Below are 20,357 nucleotides of genomic sequence, written 5' to 3'. Positions count from 1 at the left end.
TTTAAATCTCTAGGAGGAGTATGTTTAAATACAACGCCCGAAAATGGCAAAAACGGAACAACGAAATAACGAACTTCCTGTTGGTTTCCGGACTTCTTACCGGGGACTTTTTTTTAGGTATTGGTGTGTTACATGTGTCTACTGAATTTGTACATGTATGTGAAACAGCTCGAGGGGCACTTTGTTGAAATTTTATAGGTGGTGCTATAGAGCCATTGTTTTGTTTGATGTGTGCAAAATTTCATGAGTTTTCGACCATGTTTAGGCCCTTAAAAATGTGATTCATTTTGGAGAATTCCAATAGGGTCCTCGCACCATCGGTGTTTAGGCCTTAAATAAAGCTACTTTTGTTGGCCTTTATGATAAATAACAATGACAATATGTTATTTTGTATTCTTACTTTTGGTTTCTAATTTTCATGTTAGACTAACATGACACACGCTCTCTTTTACATTAAAACTGCAACGTCCATCAGTGTCTACAGCAGGGATAGCAGGCATCATTACTACCTACATAAAAGTAATAAAGCAAAATTGAATGAACAGATATAATAAAGGAAGACAGAGTCATGGCCAATGAAATACATAATGACTTAAGGAAATGGTCCTTCTCGTCTAGTGGGCTGCCTTACAAAGAGAAAGAAAGAGGGAGGTAAAGAGATAAAGGGGCTGAAGTCTGATATCCTTCTCCTCCTCAAGCTCTTCAAAAAGCACAATCGAGTCCTTGTGCTAGCCAGGTAAGAACGGCACTCAGATCCAGCCAAGCAAAGACAACCACCAAGTGGAATGCGGCAGAGAGAGTAGGACAGAGAGAGATGTGATGCACACGGCTAGTTTAATTTAGATCTAAATAATTTAACATACTATATGTGTGTATGTATACATGTCATTTCTTTGTAATTATTTGTGAAATTTACTAGCAATTTTATAAGTAAAAATGGTTTCAAAGTAATTCCTTTAGCACTTTTTAAGCGTACAGTATAATAAAATAAATGTTTTTAAACTTTTATCAGAGGTAGATGTTTATGAGACATGCATACACTGTAATTACAATGTGATGCATTCCAGATGACGCTGATTTAAACTCAAAACACACAAGCAAAAACCTGAACATTGGCTGGCCTCTCAAGTTTGAAAGAATCTGGTTCTTTGATCTCTCTTAGACCCACAGCTGCTGTGTGTTGGACATAAATCAGAGGAGAAAGTGTTTATACTCACTGGCGAGATGCAGGGTGAGAGCCCGGCTGGTCAGGGCTCCTGTCGAGCTGGTACTTAGGCAGCTGTATCCGCCCTCCACACCCGCTGGAGCCTGGCCATCCGTGGAAGAGGGCAAGATGAGCAGAGATCCGTTAGGCAAAGGCCGGATGGTCTGGCTTTCAGAGAGAACCGCCCCATCCCGCAGCCAGGTCACGTTGAGGGGGGGCTCACTGGCCCCCAGGTGGCATTCCAGCAGCAGAGGGTGATCAGGCTCCAGAACCACATGGACAGGACCAGCACCACAGCTCAGCTCCACAGAAACGGGCTTCTCTAATTAGTGAGTGAGAGGGGGAGAGAAAGAGAGAAAGAGCTGATGTTACAACTTCTGATGAACAAAAGAAAGTGTGAAAGAAAGAAACCCAAAAGAAATTCATCAGCAAAAAGGGTTCGTAACAGTGAATTGATTCACATTTTTATTTGATTCAAAGAGTAATTTTGCTCATTCAAAATTATTTGATTCAATACAAAATTCCATTTGATTAACAAAGATTTCATTTTATAAAGGTAGAATCCTACAAATTCTTCCACTAATGTACCTTAGGTATGAAGTAACAATCTTCAGAAAGTAACACTACTTCTGAAAGGAAACACATTACCTGTAGGCTACTTGGAATACAACACACAGTACATTACAAACAATGTGTAACAAGTGACCAGATATATAAATATATTGCATTCCTGTATGTTATTTACTAAAATGTAATCACTTACTTAATCCAAAAGTCATAATATGATGGTAACAAAATATGGCTGCTTTAAACTGCTTTTATAGACCAATTTTGTGTTTGCAAACAGTGATGATGTTTTTTGTGGGCGGAGCCTATCTGGTGGTAGAAAATTACAGTTTTCAAGTAGCAGTCTATGGAAGCCAAAAAAGATAAATTTATATTTCAAAATTCTGGCTTTATTCTTACAATTCTGAGACTATACCTCACAATTATGATAAGAAAAAAACATTCATGTCATTCTCTCCTTTTCTCCTCGGCTCAGAATGTTTATCCCACGCTTCTGTCTTTTATTCGTCAGATTTGACAAACTCACTATGAGTTGAGTTAAATCAAGTTATGAAGTGCAAACTAGGAGATATAAAATAGTCCAAACTGTGAGAAAAAAATAATGTAATAATAATGTTATGAAAATGTTATAGGTTTAAATAGTATTTCTTGCTGTAACTGTAGGACTAATACGATATGTCCCCTACAAACTGTATATGTGAATATCATATAGACCTATTGTTTAAATCAAATGTATGCTTTAAAAGTAGAGTAATCATAGTCTGTCCATTTAAACATCTTTAGCGTTTAGCTTCAAATGGCGTCTTACAACAGTATTCTATAAAAATAATTTGCATTCCAATTCTGACATTCAAAGGCACAATAATACATTTTTTCTCTCATTCTAAGAATATTACACGTTTCCTTGTACTTGTTACCAGTGTTTTTCTGCCACGACAATGCACGCAGCTGCAAGCGACGTAACTGTGACATCTACTCCAAATTGGTCTATATTGTCAAATTGCCACAAATGTATAAGAGAAAAGCAGAATCATTTAGATTAGTGGTCTTTAAACTGGAGTTCAAGGGGCCACAAGGAGATGCTAGGTCATCTGAGGAATAAAATGAGTGAAGTTAAAAAAAAAACAATAAAAAAAACAAAAAAAAAAACAAAAGTACATTACTGTCATTCTGCTTTTTAAATCTTGTCAGAAATGATCATAATAAGTATTTCATCTATTGAAAAAAAGTTAATTAATTAAAAAATAAACAAAAGCAAATACAGCTTAGTGTTTTCCTTACAACATTTGTGTAAGTGTTATATATACAGATAATATAATTTTACCTTGCCACTGTTGCCCAAGGCAATATTCTTCATGAAACTGCTTTAGAATATTTATTGTGAAAAGTGCTATAAAAAAAAAAACAAATCTTAAAATACATTTAAATTGAATTGTTCAAAAAAAAAGTGTTCAGTGTATGCCAGTTTAGATCTTCATATAATATAATACAATATAATTGTTTTGAATTGGCTGAATGGCCTCTAAAGCTTAAAAGGATTTGAATTTGAGCTCACCAACACCCACAGCTACTCTGTGCTGGAGCTGAATCAGACTATAAAGTGTTTATACTCAGTGGCGAGATGCAGGTGGGTGAAGTGAACTGAACTGAATTAAAAATGTTCCCTTCTGGTCTATAAATACCTAACAGTATTCTAACAGTGGGTAAAACAAGGTATGACATGAACGTAAAGGGTTAGTTAACCCAAAAATGAAAATTAGCACATTATTTACTTACCCTCAAGTCATCCTACGTGTATATGACTTCAGACAAATACGAGTTATATTAAAAATTGTTCTGGCTCCTTCAAGCTTTATAATGCAATGGACAGGTGCTTCTCTTCATCAGTCTAAAACAAGTCCAAGAAAGTGCATCCATAATAAAAAGTGCCTCACATGGCTCCGGGAGGTGAATAAAGGCCTCCTGTAGCGAATCAATGCATTTTTATAAGAAAAATATCCATATTTACAACATGCATTATGTTTTAAATACGGATATTTTTTTTTTTACAAAAACACATCAATTCCCTACAGGAGGTCTTTATTCACCCCCTGGAGCCGTGTGAAGCACTTTATATTACGGATGCGCTTTACTGGACTTGTTTTGGACTGATGAAGAGAAATAATCGCCCATGCCATTATAAAGCTTGGAAGTGCCAGGATAATTTTTAATATAACTCCGATTGGATTTGTCTGAAAGAAGGAAATCATATACACCTAGGATGCTTTAAGTAAAAGTAAATTTTCCACTTAATATTTTCAAAATTTCTTTTGGTTTTAGTACAACACAGTACAATGATTATAAATGAATAAAAAAATATATATATATATAATCATTATATTATTATTATTATTATTACAATATTATTTTCATGAACGTGCTGAGCTGCCTGCATATTTTTGGAAGAACATCAGACTGACCAAAGAAAGACCGTCACTCTTCAACACAGCATATCTGACTCAATAATTTATTTACAAATGACATTTACTTTTTACCAAACAATGAAAACAGGTCTTGTAGCAGCGTACAGTCCGGAAAACACCATTTACTTTACACTCACAGTAACCTGCAGAACAGAGTTATTCACGTTGTCAGTCATGTCAAGCGTGAGGCAATAATTTTATAACGACTATGCTAATCAGCCAGCCATAATACTATTTCAGCACTCTGTACACTTGCATACACACACACACAAGACCACACGTTGAGCACACATTAGTCCTCTACATTTTCGTGCTGCAGTAAGCTCCCAATTAATTACGCTAATGGGAAATGGAATTATTTCCTAGATTAAAGTGGAAGCTGACCCTCCGGCATCCCTGGATGTGTGTGTGTGTGTGTGTGTGTGCAAGAGAGACAAGCTAGCAAGCAAAAGCAGCTCAAACAGCTATCACACAAAAGAAGGAAGGGAAAACACAATAATACTTGTTGGATGGCTGAAAGCCAGAGCGCGCAGACAAATATGTGAGAGAGTGACTTCTGAGGCAGAAAGAACGCAGACTGACAGAGAGAGACTCATAGTAAGTTCAGCACAACCAGAGCTGCAGGGTCCCTGAGTGCAATCGCCTACCTCTGTTTATAGGTGAAAATAAGGCCACTAAGCCCCTGGCTCCAAAAAGGCCAGCGCCATTCCAAATGAGACCTTATTAGTAAGTGAGAGAACAAATGCATGTGCCTGTGTATAGATCTGAGAGAGAGAGAAAAAAAAAATGAAACGCTGCCCACAATGAGCCGCCCTGCATCAAAGGCATTAGAGATCTGTGGGCCATAATAACAGAAACACTGGCCTACTTTCACCAGCCATTAACAGTTAGACAGAGAACGCAGGATCGTTTCAATAGACGGTAACCCCAGCTCACCTTCACTGCGCTTCTCTGTCCTCTCACTGTCTTTCTTCTATTCAATCTCCAATTAAATCTCATCAAGGGCATTTACGGTAATTTCTTGGCCAGTTCTTTGGCAAAGTCTCTCAAGTTTTCTGAGATCTTTGATGACTTTACATTATTTACCTCCCAACAGCTTCTCTCTCGCACGCAGAGTTTGGCACAAAGCTCACACAAAAAAGAACAAATCCTTCTAAGCACACACTTGAAGTGGGTGTCAAAACACACATTAAAATGAAATACTTGTCCATTTTGTAACGACGCTCTTTCTCTTGTGTGCACATAAACGCACACCAGCTTCCTGAGACCACGCTGAGTTTGTGAAATGGCAATGTTTGTGGGGTGATTTCTCACCCCGATGGACCTCTGCTGCTGTGGACTCCCTCTGAGATCAATCCGGTGGGGAATCTCGTGGCATGGCAGAGATCCAACCAAATCATCACTGCTACTCTGCCTTTGTAAATGAAGAGAGTGCTAAACAGAGATGGAAGATAGAAGAGACAGTATTTTCCATGGAGACACTAGTTATGTAGTAGCCCAAAGCATCTGCCAAAGCAAAATAGCAACACCATAAAACACCCTGCTGAAAAGAGGTCATATGATACGTTTTGGATGCTGGTTTCCTTACAGTCTCAACCAGTTTCACTATAAAGATCACGCTGGTCAATCTGCAACACTCAGTGAACACCACCAAACCAGCACTAACTAACAAGTCCGGAACAGTATGAAAATTTATGCTAAGCCAAGCTTGACCGATTTATAATAAAGAATGATACATGACTTCATTCAACAATTTCTTCTCTTCCGTGTCAGTTTTTGGCGTGTGTTCAAAATACAAAATAGAAAAAGTATTCTCGTAGCTTCATAAAATTAAGGTTAAACCACTGATGTCACATGGACTATTTTAGTCCTTACTAACATTATGGTCCTGGAAGGTGGTAGTACAGTTGCTGTCTATGCAGGGTCAGAAAGCTCTTGGATTTCATCAAAAATATCTTAATTTATGTAGATGAATGAATGATGTGTTTGGAACGACATGGGCGTGAGTACTAAATGACAGAATTTTCATCTTGGGGTAAACTAACCCTTTAAAGCTCACATAATGGCAAAATTTCATCTGCTTATGCTTTCCTGCCCATCTATCACAAAAGCTGGTCTTTTCATCTAGCTATGCTAAGAGACTAATACTGGTAAAAGAATGTTCTAGAAAATCTGGCTCCATTAATTACTGTGCATTCATCAATGAGAAAATCTACCCACAAACACCATATATTACACACAGTGCAAACTTCTCAGTTACACAGCAGCAGCCTCATCTTTCACAATACACACAAGTAAATTATCGCCTCTGCATGTGTTGCTGTGAAGTGGAGGCAGTGCTCAGGGGTAGTATAGAACATTTTGTCTGAACTGTGGTCCATCCAATGAAACTAGCAGCGGCCTGATTGCATCACCAAAGGCATGAAACACTCGTGATGTGACTCAACAAATACAGCACCTTGTATTTACGTAACATACTGCATTATCAGTGTGACATGCAGCAACACTCTCAACATCCGCCATCTACAGAGGCATCTCAGATGTCGACTTGACTTATAACTACCTAAAAATCTTTTTTATAACTATAACAGTGAAAGTTAGATTCTCTTGTTTTCTAGGCTTTAAAAAAACCCTTATACTCACTTCTGCTGTAAGTGAAGCTGGATCACGAATGATTCGCGTGAACATAAACGCATTTATGTAGATCGGGAGGTGTATTCCCTTCACAAACAACCGTAATCCACTGTGTCTTCAGCTGCTCAGATGTCAGGAGTAAATAACGACTACTATGTTCATTGTTACATTCAACAACAGCTCAATCACTTAGGAGCTATTCTGTCCCTGTTCCAGCATTGAAACAATGGCAATCGGACTGTTACAGCTCATCAGAGCAGATCTAAGGTAAGATGGTCATGTTAATCAATTTATCATGGGAGCGGCATGATTTTTACAGATTAAATAAAAACAGCTGGGTGGATTTTTATCATTATAGGGTGTTTGTGTACGCACACTGCCAACACATATTTATGTTCAAACAACATGTAAGAGTGAACTTTACATCCGATGACCCCTTTAAAACATCTCCCAAAACTCTTGAATTACAGATCTGTCAATTGTTGTGAACACCATTCATTCAAGGTTAAAATGCAATTTGTATATATAGAAAAACAAATATGCCCTTTTTAAACCACTATAAAATTATAGAAAACATATGAGTAAATGTTCTATTCCTGAGTAGAAAATTGGATTATAGATTGTATCCCTGAGAAAAGGCATTATGAGCATAAGTGACCTTTCTGTCAGCATTATTGAAGTTGTACATGCATGTCTATGTGATATATTTGTAATGTTCATAATTTACATAATGCATAATGTTGCATAAAGTCACAAATGACATATAGAAATAAAATGTTATACATATGTTATACAAATGTTATACATTGTTTCATATGACAAAATCCCAACAAACTGCTATTTTTTGAGAAATGACACTATATCATTTGTATCTTGACCGTTTGGTGCCCTTGAAAGTACTTATTTGAACTGTTTAGTTGAGCAAATACCACTTCACCACCAAAACAAATAACTGACTCTTCAATACTTAAAGGAGAAGTTCACTTCCACAACAAAAATTTACAGACGATTTACTCACCCCCTTGTCATCCAAGATGTTCATGTCTTTCTTTCGTCAGCTGTAAAGAAATTATGTTTCTTAAGTAAAACTTGGTGCCCACAAGTTTGAACTTCCAAAATGCAGTTTAAATGCAGCTTCAAAGAGCTCTAACAGTCCCAACCAAGGAAGAAGGGTCTTATCTTGCAAAACAATCAGTTATTTTCTGAAAAAAAAAAAAAAAAAAAAGTACAATTTATACACTTTTTAACCTCAAAAGCTTGTCTTGTCTAGCTCTGCAATGTGCATGGGTACTCTGTGCATTCCAAATCAATACAGTTAGGGTTGGTTGAAAAACTCCCATCTCATTTTGTCCTCCAACTTCAAAATCGTCCTACATTGCTGTTTTACCTTTTTTTTAAAGGATGTTTAACCTTCTTTGCACATTCACTTTGTAAACACTGGGTTGGTACTTCTGCACATGCACATCAGACGAGCATTTGAGGTTAAAAAGTATATCAATTGTAAATTTTTTTAGAAATTAACCAATCATTTCACTACATAAGACCCTTCTTCCTCGGCTGGGATCATTTAGAGCCCTTTGAAGCCCCATTTAAACTACATTTTGGAAGTTCAAACTTGCGGGCACCATAGAAGTCCATTATATGGAGAACATTCCTGAAACATTTTCCTCAAGAAACATCATTTCTTCACATCTTGGATGACAAGAGGGTGAGTAAATTATCTGTAATTTTTTTGTTTTGACACGGTATTTAAACTAAATGTATTTAATTCTTCTAACTAAATGTGTTGGACAACAAAGAAATCTAGAATTAAGTATGGATTTAACAATATAGGTTTCTGTGAACCAGGGGCGTTTCCTCAGAGGAGGAAACAATGCAAATATTACAAAATATGACACATAAAGCATAAAAATCACTTATTTTTCTAAATTAAAACTGTCCAACAGCAACAGCGGGAGTCCACGTCTCTCTCATCTCCTTTGAGCCCATTGAGTTTTAACAGACCCCCTAAAGCATGCCAAGTCAAGTCAAAATTAAACTTCAAATGGCCTGAAAACATGATCTGTGGCTTTTTTAGTAAGCAATCAGCATGTTGAAATTAAAGGTACATTTCCACAACCGTGACCAGTGTTTACCGAGCTCTGATGATCCGATAATAAGTTTAATATGAAAAAGAACAGCTAAACATCACTTCATAAATAAAACATAATTGTTTAAACAAAAAAAAAAAAAGTTTAAACTGTTACTGCCTTCAGTTATTATTTTGGATAAATGCTTAAAAACTTTGAACTGATGAAATGTATACCTAGTTTTTATAAATAGAAACTATTATTTACATTGTTTATTGTAAAAATACAATATATATATTTTTTATTCTGATAGTGTAATGTAATGTTTATTTAACCAAGAAAATGTGGACAGGGACATGAATTAAAAAAAATAAAAAATAAATAGTGCCTCTCCATTTCAGAACACCAATGCACGTCAGTGCTGTGAACATATGTTAGTATAATTGTAAAATCAGTCCTTATCATCATTCCCGCATATTGAAGAAATGTTGAGCATTGATTGAAATTTTAGTATGCTCTAATGGACTGTTTAATTAAAATACAAACATATACTAATGTGTAATAACAGCCTGTCAGAGATATCATACTGACTTTATGAGCTACAAATCTAAAGGTTTATGCTTGTAAAGTATGTATAAGAGGTTAAAGTATCTTAAGCCATAATCAAAAAAGAAAACAATAACACATCCAAACACTCTATATCTGAACAGATATGCTGCAGATAACAACAATAAGAACAGATATATACAACATCCTATCTGAGGATGGATTACAGCAGCTCACACACACTTTGTAAACACTAAATCAAGCTTCAGTTCACACTCACATGGAGCAATTCTGGTTGGCACTCCAGCCAGCTACTGGCTGAGAACTAAGCACTGCACGAGGTGGACAAAGGTGGAGCTGTGTATGAACATGCGTTTGTGCCAGCTGGATGTGTGACATATGCACTGCACAACCACTAATGAAGGCTGGGAGGACAGGGACAGATGGTCTGATTGATAGCCCAACGCAACAAACCATTTAAATTCAGATGGCAACATGTCTGTGTGGGTGCATTTGTGTGTGTATCCCGAGTACAGTGCCAGCTACTAATCAGCAGCACGGCACAATCACTGAGAGAGACAATACATGAAAACATGACCGCAGAAACAGCATACATGTAACGTGTCACATCACATTTTAGAGTGACATATAATGAGTTATGACAAATGACACACAAACCGTTCACAGATTAGTTTCTTTCTCGCTTAATGTGTTACTGCTCTGAGTTTCGATATATATTGATTTCACAATTAAAACCTGACTAGATTTCACCTTGTATATTTTTGCATTATTATGTTCACAATATGCTCATTCTCCCTGAGAGAGAGAAAAAAAAAAAACACAAAACCATTAAGAGAGACCCGTAAGTGCCCGGTTACAGATTGCATGACTTCACAATTGTCACAATATTTTCTGTAATTAGGCTTTAATTATTTGTAGTATGACTTCGGGAAGTTATGATCATGTAATTTTACAGGTTGTGTGGGTTTATTTATCTTTACTTTGGAGACAAAATTTGGTAATAAATCAAATGAATGTTTTTTCCATCCAAAAATGCATTTGTTTTATGTGATAAGATCAAAATAAACAGAGAAAATACCTTCTCTAACAGCTTGAAATAATATGTGTAAAATGTAAACATTCTTTTTCATTTAAATAAAAACAACCTCATTCATGATTTATTGTGTTACCCTGTCGTTTTTCTTCATTTTTACAGTGTGTTAATTTTGTTTTACACAACAAAACCTAAATATACGACAACAAAGCAGAAATGCAGAAGAAAATGCTCATTGATGTTTTGTTGTTTTTGACATCAAAAAGGCAATTGTTCACTCAAATCAAATACCTTAGTTTCTCCACATGCACTTTTCTCCACTTTTAGCACTTCATACTTCCAACATTTTAACCTTTGGCATGGAGTGTAAGTCCATATTTGTAAGACTTGCTTATTTGCAATACCTGGTCATATATTTAGTCATATTTGTCTTTTTTGTTAATGAATCATTAGATGCCCTCTTTTAAAAACGTATAAACATTATTTCTGTCCAAAATGAGTGAAACATTTTTACATTTGTTATAAAATGAACAGAAATAATAGGATACTTACTGCCACAAGCACATTTAATTTTACTAGGGCTGTCAATAACAATTATTTTGGTAATCGAGTGATCTGTGAATTATTCTGATGATTAATCAAATAATCGGATAATAATAATAATTTCTTTTGTAGTAATAAAATTAGAACTAAGTGAACAGTACCCTTTAAAATGACTTAAAATACATATATAATAGCAATGAGGCAATAATAATTAAATAAGTTCAAATAAAGTATCAAAAGCAAGTAATCATAAGGTTTTATTGAACAAAACTGTTAAATACGTAATAAATTAGAAACAATAGAGCTAACGTATATTACGCATTGCAAGTGCCTGCAGAGGGCGCCAATGGCCTGACGATTGTTTTTACACTTTAATTCAAATATCCACTTAGTCTTTAATATTTGGCCTTTTTTTTAGGACAGTAAAGCTACACTGACATTTCTGTAATTTCTACAGTTATTAGCTGTATATCACCCAGAATAATACTGCAAATTCCCTTTGCAGTAAATAACTGTAATAACCATTGCATTATGGGAATTTTCTGTGACGTCAGACCCCAAATACAGAGACTTACTGTATTTTTAAAAATGGCTGTATACTACTGTATTTGCTGTAACGGCCTCATTGGCGGCATTCTATTGTTGTCGTTTAATTTTTCCTGATTTATTGTATTTGGATTTACACGATTTGCCCTACACCGTGTCTACAACGCCACAACAGCTTGGGACGGGCTACACTGGATGTGCTGCGTCGCTTGTAATGACTGGAAATCCGTTTGTCCTTCATGTCAGACACAGCACGAGTGCTTGAAGTACATCTGTAAGTCAGAAATATACCGGGGCATTACTTTACTGTAAGCATCCACTGTAGATTGTATATTTAATGGGTTCTATATTGTCTTCTTTTGTCGAGTCGGCGTTTGCCTGGGGATGAACCCGCGAGAGTGGAAGAGTTCCGGAGAACATCCGCGCTGTGTGTAGATGCAATTTACAAGAGATTATGACCGGCAAGTAAGGTAAAAATATATATACGTTTGTCTGAGTGTTTGTCTGATTTTTGCACACCAGTTTAACCTAGTATTATTTACCTGTCAACATGGCGGTTACAAACTTTACTATAGTAAACTGCGCTGTCGTTTCAAATGGCGTTTGTCAGCTTATTAAATTAAGTTATTGAATTAAAATAATTTTCAACGAGCAACGCTTGTCTTATATTAAAATTAGGTTAACTAATGTGAAATTTTGTTCAGGTGTTAGTATAATGTTGGCCAGTAGCCTATTGAGAAAAAAAAAATTGTATGTTAGTGAGACAAGTTATATAGCTAACTGTTAGCTGCCTCTCTAGTTTTAGAATTAGTTTTAAGATTTACTGCATTTGGTTGTGTTTGTGTTTTAAAGGCAACTGCAATGAAGCATCAAGACAGACATGAGCATGCCAACCACACTGAGACTGATAGTTCATGGTAAGAGAACAACTATAGTTTTGATATGTTTGTGTATTCTATGTGGGGTTTGCCTGTTAAAAGTGTGCCATTTCTTCTACTTGTTTTTCCAGAGAAGACATTTCTGTCATTAACAAAGTGGATGGTGAGCAAAGGTGGTGGCCACGTTTTGGAGCAGCACCTGGATTTTGCAGATGGCTGTGTATTCTTTGGCTGCATCTCCATTATGTTTCCTATAGATTCTTTGTGAGGATACAACATAATGCACTGCAAAACATCCTAAGACAGGAGAAATGGTGAAGATGCACTGTTCCAGCAGTTTAAGACTGTATTTTTAAGTGTTATACATGCATTGTTTTAAATAAAGTATTTGATATTTTGTGATTATTGTGTCTGTTTTAATTGAATGTCAGTAGTACCTATGTAGAGTAAAAATAAAATAAATTTAAATGAATTCAATATAAAATTATAAAATTTACTTAAATCTATATTTAAATAAATGAATTACAGTAGTATACTGATGAATTTGACTTTTTAAATAGTATCTGGCTGTAAAACAGCTACAGTTTGCAACTGTAAATTAAATACAGTTTGCTACTGTAAATTCTAATTACAGTAACTTACTGGCAACAGACAACCCTTTGAAATGTCTAACAGTGTACAGCCAATGTAATTTCTTTAATATGTGGACACTGGACATCAAAACGTGTTTACTCAGAATGAGGGTTTAAACTTTTATTTTGAAATCGCGATGAGCACTTTGCATATTGAGAAAATTTATAATGTATTCTCCTGCGTGCATAGGTTTATAAATGGTTTACCTTACAAATCTGATGAAAGAACGTGCGTTGCGTTCCCAGATGAACGTTATAATAAACCCAAACTCAGCAAAATGCAGAGATGGAGTTGGAGACTCTCCATACATGTAAATAATAATGGTTTGTGTAGCAGCATTTACTGTGAACGGAGCCGCTCTGAAATGCACATAGGTAACCTACAGGCATGCACATAATTAAAATACTTAATTATATATACTTAATTGAATCGTAGCGTTTGTGAATTCTTAAATGCGTTATGCTTTTTTTAATGGCTTTAATATGTGGAATGCGCCACTTCGGGTATTTTGCTGATTTTTTAAAAATCGAAAACTGGAATACAATCAAAGAATTGCTCCAGCCCTAAAGTTTTCTACTTTCTAATAATAAGGGGGTTGGGGTGGGGGGATGTTCAACTGAAGAGGAGATCTTTCTCAGAAGAAGCAATGTTAATTGCATATTTGTTTGCAAACTGAATTTAACTTATACAAACTGTATTTTCAGACCCCACTGACTTTAAAATGTATGGACAATAACAGGTGAAACATTAATTAAAACCAACTTTCGTGTTCCACAGCACAAGTTATACAAGAATGACATGAGGATGAGAAAAGATATAGTCCAAGCCTAATGACAGTCAACATTTATGTGTCATGCTTGTAAAATTCCTGAACTCCACAGCATGGAGGAATAAAAGCGGGCGCTTGCTGCAGTGTATGGGAATTGAGTGGGAGGACTGCAAACTCTTCATCTTTGAGGATATGACAAGAGAGAGTGCAATGATGAAGAAACAATTTACAGCAGCAAGGAAGCTACCATGGGATCACAAGGTCGGCTCATCCAACATCACTGCAGTTCTCCCGGAAGCGAAAAAAGCAGAGTTTCACTGGTTATGCAGAAGCATAAGGTATTTATAAAGAAATACATTCAACTACCAAGAGGTGACAAGTAGATCTATAAAAAAACATGTTTAGTTCCAGGGATGCTTTGTTACTGCATCTCTGAGTTGACCACAGGCTTCACAGACTGAAACATATTTTTTAAGAAGGCATGCTTTGGACCTTAACATGGTACACACAGATCTTAATACTACTTTGTGTTCATGAAACACAACCGGGGTAAGAATAACCAAACTCTTCATTTCAAATAAAAGATAACACATTCTCACTCTGATCGTTGAATACTGACACTTGGTCAGAACCCCTTGGGGTCACTTTTTGATGGTCAAGGTAACCCTGTAGCATCACTTTTGGACATGCAGCGTCTTCCAGTGCTTTTAGTTGTTTGCATTATGCATCGCATTTAATGTTTTGCATGCATTTGCAAAAATAAAAATCATTTTATATACCTTTATACTTTCATAGATATTTTGGAGCACCTAAACCCTATCTCTACCCCTACCTCTACCTAAATCTACCCAACTTTTGGACAATATAAAATACAATAAAACAATATAAAACAGTCAAATAAAAATAAAGTGACAGGTTTTTTTTGTTTTTTTTTTAAATAAAAAGCAGTATAAAGTATTACAAACAAGTCGCGTTGCATTCCAAGTCCTCCGAAGAACAGAGTAAATCATTAGGTTTTAATCACTGAAAATAATAATCTTGCTCCTGAACATATCACATTCAGAAAGATACTCCTAAACTTATTTAGCATAACGCAATCGGTCATGAGACACACATTGAGCCAATGGCATTTAACAACCAAAGCTAACGTAACGCTTCTTCTGCCGGCAATTTTTGGATGAACTTAACGGCGGATAGAGACAGTGACTGCGTCTACTCCTCTCAGAAATCAATTGTTTTGCCTTGCTAGACTTGGGATATTAATACTTTTTAAATAAATTGTGACTGTAGTTGTATCTGCCTGTTATATCCTGTTTTATATTGACAAATGGTTAGGTTTAGGGGCAGGGGTTGGGTACGTGCTCATAAATGTGTAAATAGAGTAATGTAAAAAAATATTTTTGACTGTTTACATTGAAGAAAAACACACCCCAACATATATGCAATAATGGCAAAATGATAACCCAATATGTTACTTAAGCATGATGATAAAATTTGACGCCAAAGGTTTCTTATTCAAAGCAACGGAGGACCCTGCATGTCGAAAAATAATGCTAAAGGGGTACCCTGTGCGTCAAAAAGTGATGCCAAGGGATCCTGACCAAGCGTCAATATGTGATGAGTTGGGAGTGAGAATGTGTTGGTAAAAGAGCAATGCATTCTGACATTGCAAGTTACAAGTTAACTAAAAATGACAAAATCAAAAACAAATGTATTTAAAAAACCATAACTCGACATTGCGCCAACTCAGAGATCAGCAAAAGTTCAAAGTTCAAATCCAGAAATGAAAATCCATTTTTTCATACTGTACATTATAATACTGTGATGCCTAAATTCACTTGATTAACTGAAAAATTGTTTTAGTTAACACCATGCATCTCTAGTTTTTTTTAATTAAAAAAAAATCATCTGGCACAAATAGAATGCATCCAAAAAGGTGTTTTTGTTCCTCAGACAAGGTATTTTCATTTAAAATGGATTTCTAAAGGAATGAAGTGGCAGGAATCCTGAGCGAACAGTGACAGAAAAGTGACAGATGTGTCATTTCATTGTGATGTGACAATAAATACACCAGCAAATAGAAAGATGAGCAAACAATATACTAACAAAATAATAGCAGACCATTAGTAGTGATAGGAACGTGACTGCAAGACCGCAGATTTTGTGCAAGGTGATTATTTTAAGACCGTCCTGTAAGGCCCAGATTGCAATGGATTTGTTGATCTGTTTGGCCAGTAAGCAACCAAAGGGGAACAAGATGGAAACACATGTGGGTTTTGACACACCGCTCAAAGCACTTAATGATTACTGAGGTCAGTGCTCTTGAAGCATGTGAGGAATACTAACAGACCAGACACTGAAGAACCCACGAATGGATGTTCTCATAGATAATAGTATACAGAAGCTACATACACACATATGGGAAATGTCCGTACAATGAGCGTTCAGAGGGCATCAGTGCATTAATACATTTATTCACTGACGTCTTTATACTATCAGGAGGAATCTATCAAAAGAACCCATCACACATTGAAATTGAATTCATGTCCAAGCAGAAGCTGAAGGATTTAGTATTCTGATGTCCTTACCAAACCAAGTTGGCATACAGGTTTTACGCCAAATGAAGAAAAGCCTCTCAGGAATATTATAAAAGAGATTACAATACTCAAAAAATAACCACAGTGCTCTAGGGAGATGTGCAAACAATTACAGGACTCCTAGCAAACCTCACTGTGTTCAGGATGTGGTTGATGATAAGGACTTTTTATATTAAGGCTTGTTGAGCGAGTCTTGATGAGTGGAAAGAGCTGATGGTATTCGAGAGGTCACGGCTTCCCCAGTTGACAGCCAATTCTCACAGCCTAACAGTGTGTTAAACAGGGCTTCAAGAGCAGTTGTGCAAAAGCACCGTCTCATTCACTGGTCTGTGCTGAAACAGATCAACTTATAGATGCATGTTTCAGGCATTAAATATCTTGCAAAAAATGTAATGGACGAAAAAAGCAAAACCTACTTTCTGACTGTTCTTTCTGGCTGTTCTGACATCCTTGGCCAAAACAAAGTTCCTTTGGAATGGACACGTTATATCCTCAGACCATGAAGGGAGAATGACTCATTCGCTAGACTTTGCACATCCTGCAGCTGTGCCACTGCCATGTGAACCATTGCAACTGGACTGAAAATGCAGTGCACCATGAATGATGTCCATATCCACCACTCATACAGATTTACACAATTATTCACATGTTTGGGGGCAGTAAGATTTTTTTTTTAATCAATTTATAATTTATCAAGGATGCATTAATAAAAACATAAATTCACAAATAAATTATGTTCTTTGGAATTTTTTGTTCATTACGGAATCCTAAAGAAAATATACAACACAGTTTCCAGGAAAATATCAGTCAGCACAACCATTTTTAAATGTGACTATGAGAAAAGCACTAAACCAGCATATTAAATGAGAAGTTCACTTCCACAACAAAAATTTACAGATAATTTACCCCCTTGTCATCCAAGATCTTCATGTCTTTCTTTCTTCAGTCGTACAGAAATTGTTTTTTGAAAAAAAAACATTTAATGATTTCTCTTCATATAATGGACTTCAGCAGTGCTTTCGAATTTGAACTTCCAAAATGCAGCTTCAATGCAGCTTCAAAGGGCTCTAAACAATCCCAGTTGAGGAAGAAGGGTCTTATCTAGTGAAACGATAGACCTTTTTTTTTTTTTTTTTTTTTTATTACAATTTATATACTTTTTAATCTCAAATGCTGGTCTTGTCTAGCTCTGCGTGAACTCGTGTGCATTCCAGTTCTCCCATCTCATTTTCTTCAACTTCACAATTGTCCTACATCACTGTTTTAAGTTTTTTTTTGTAAAGGCATTTGGTCTTCTTTGCATGTTCACTTTGTAAACACTGGGTCGGTACTTCTGCAGCGACGTAGGACGATTTTGAAGTTGGAGGAGAAAATGAGATGGGAGTTTTTCGGCATACCCTAACTGTATTGAACTGGAATACACAGAGTTCACGCAGAGCTAGACAAGATGAGCGTTTGAGGTTAAAAAGTATATAAATTGTCAATTTGTTTAGAAAATGACTGATCTTTTCACTAAATAAGACCCTTCTTCCTCGGCTGGGATCGTTTAGAGCCCTTTGAAGCTGCATTTAAACTGCATTTTGGAAGTTTAAACTCGCAGGCACCTTAGAAGTATACTATATGGATAAAAATCCTGAAATGGTTTCCCCCAAAAACATAATTTCTTATAGACTGAAGAGTAAATTACATGTAAATTTTTGTTCTGGAAGTGAACTTCTCCTTTACAATGATTTCTAAATGGTCATGTGACTGGAGTAATGGCTTCTGAAAATTCAGCAATATATGAAACTAGAAAACAGTTAGCTAAAACTATAATAATACTTCACAATATTAGTGTTTTTACTGTATTTTTAACCAAATACATCTAGCCTTGAAAATAGACTTTGAAAAACATAAAAACTCTTACCATCCCCAAGTGGTAATGTATGCAAACACATTAAAGGGGCAGCTCACCCAAAAATGAAAATTCTGTCATTAATTACTCACCCTCATGTCGTTTCAAACTCGTAAGACCTTTGGTCATCTTCAGAACACAAATTTTGACCCTGAATAGACAGCAATGCAACTGACACGTTCAAGGCCCAGAAAGGTAGTAAGAACATAATTAAAATAGTCCATGTGACATCAGCGGTTCAGCTGTAATTTTATGAAGCTACGAGACTACTTTTTGTGCGCAAGGAAAACAAAAATAACAACTTTACCAACAATTTCTTCTCTTCCATGTCAGTCTTCAACACGCCTTAACGAGAGTACTGCAGACAGAGATTGACATGGCAAAAAAATATTCTGGTAGTTTCATAAAATTAAGGTTGAACCACTGACGTCACATGGACTATCAAAAATCATCAAAAATATCTCAGTTTGTTTCCCGAAGATGAACAAAGGTCTTACGGGTTTGGAACGTCATGAGGGTGAGTAATTAATGACAGAATTTTCATTTTTGGGTGAACTAACCCTGTTAGTTGTTGAGGCTAACATTTTAAAAATACAAATTATACACTTTAGACTGACTGAAATAGATTTTTTAAAGTGCAAGTTAATGTCCTTAGTCTGTCTGAAGAACTAAATGGAAAAGTGGAAACCGAGTTCCACATCTATACTCAATGGCAGATGCATTTCCATTGTCACAGGTGCTATCAGTGTGATAAGAGGTAACAGTCACGGCAGTTACGGAAGCTTCGGCTCCACCTCTTTATCTGTAAACCACAGACACATACACAAAGTTCTAGCATGATATGTATTGATGTTATCTGCCTCTGCATATAAAATTCTGGGAATTCTGCTTAGGGAAACTCAGTGCAGCTAGATCAAAAGCAGAGGAGCAGAGCATGAGACAGGTACAACTAGGCAATATTATGAGATATGCTGTAACTGAAAGAAAAAGAAAGCTGACAACTGAGTCTTACTCAAAAGTATGCTCAAGAGATGTTGCAACAGATCCACTAAGAACTTATAAGAAAAAGCACAACCATTTGGACATTTATACATTTGGCAGATGCTTTAAGTTTACACAGTTTATCTGTTCACGTCATACATTTCTAAGGAATCAAACCCTTGACCCTGGCATTTGCTAGCGGCATGCTAATTTATATTTTTAATTTACCTTTTTGTAAAGATAAATTAATGATTAATTCAACCAAGTGTCATCTACAAACATATAACAGACCTAGACCTTTTTGCACAATTTACTTCAGTTTTCATTGGTATTTCTGTAATTAATTTTAACTAATGCTGCCAGGGTCATAGTTCACGCAAGTGTAATATCACAGATGTAGTCAATTATATAAACTATAAACATGTTAAACTAACATTTGACAACCTTGTGCAAATACATTGAAATTCAAACACACTGACTGTCACAAATACATTCAAATGCATTTCTTGTCTTTTTTTTACATTCTATTACTTTAGAATTTAAGTGTGAACAGCTTTCATGTTTGCATTTCAGATTTTCTTAAAATGTACTTTCTTTCTATTTTCAAATGCCAGTTGGTTTGATAATTATAAGTTATATAAAGTTATACAATGGAAATGACATTATGAGATTTTAAGTGTCACGTAAAGGGATAGTTCACCCAAAAATGTAAAAATTACCCCATGATTTACTCACACTCAAGCCATCCTAGATGTCTATGACTTTCTTCATTCAGACAAATACAATCGAAGTTATATTAAAAAATGGCCTGGCTCTTCCAAGCTTTATAATGGCAGTGAATGGGGAATAAGATTGTGAAGTTCAATAAAGTGTGTCCATCCATCATAAAAAGTACTCCACATGGCTCCGGGGGGTTAATAAAAGCCTTATGGAGCAAATCAATGCATTTTTGTAAGAAAAATATCCATATTTTAAACTTC

The 20,357-nt window shown here is 35.8% G+C and overlaps 1 protein-coding gene across 1 annotated transcript in view; it reads right to left on the bottom strand.

Moving 5' to 3' along the window:
• The window catches only part of igdcc4 (immunoglobulin superfamily, DCC subclass, member 4), a 79,305-nt gene that overhangs the window by 49,096 nt on the left and 9,852 nt on the right, over positions 1–20,357 (bottom strand). Inside the window, exon 2 of the mRNA XM_051114963.1 lies at positions 1,218–1,526. Coding sequence (XP_050970920.1) covers positions 1,218–1,526 — 309 coding nt within the window. The remainder of the gene's footprint in view (positions 1–1,217; positions 1,527–20,357) is intronic.

Source organism: Labeo rohita, chromosome 7, assembly GCF_022985175.1.
Source record: "Labeo rohita strain BAU-BD-2019 chromosome 7, IGBB_LRoh.1.0, whole genome shotgun sequence".
NCBI lineage: Eukaryota > Metazoa > Chordata > Actinopteri > Cypriniformes > Cyprinidae > Labeo > Labeo rohita.
This window is presented reverse-complemented; position numbering and strand designations above follow the sequence as displayed.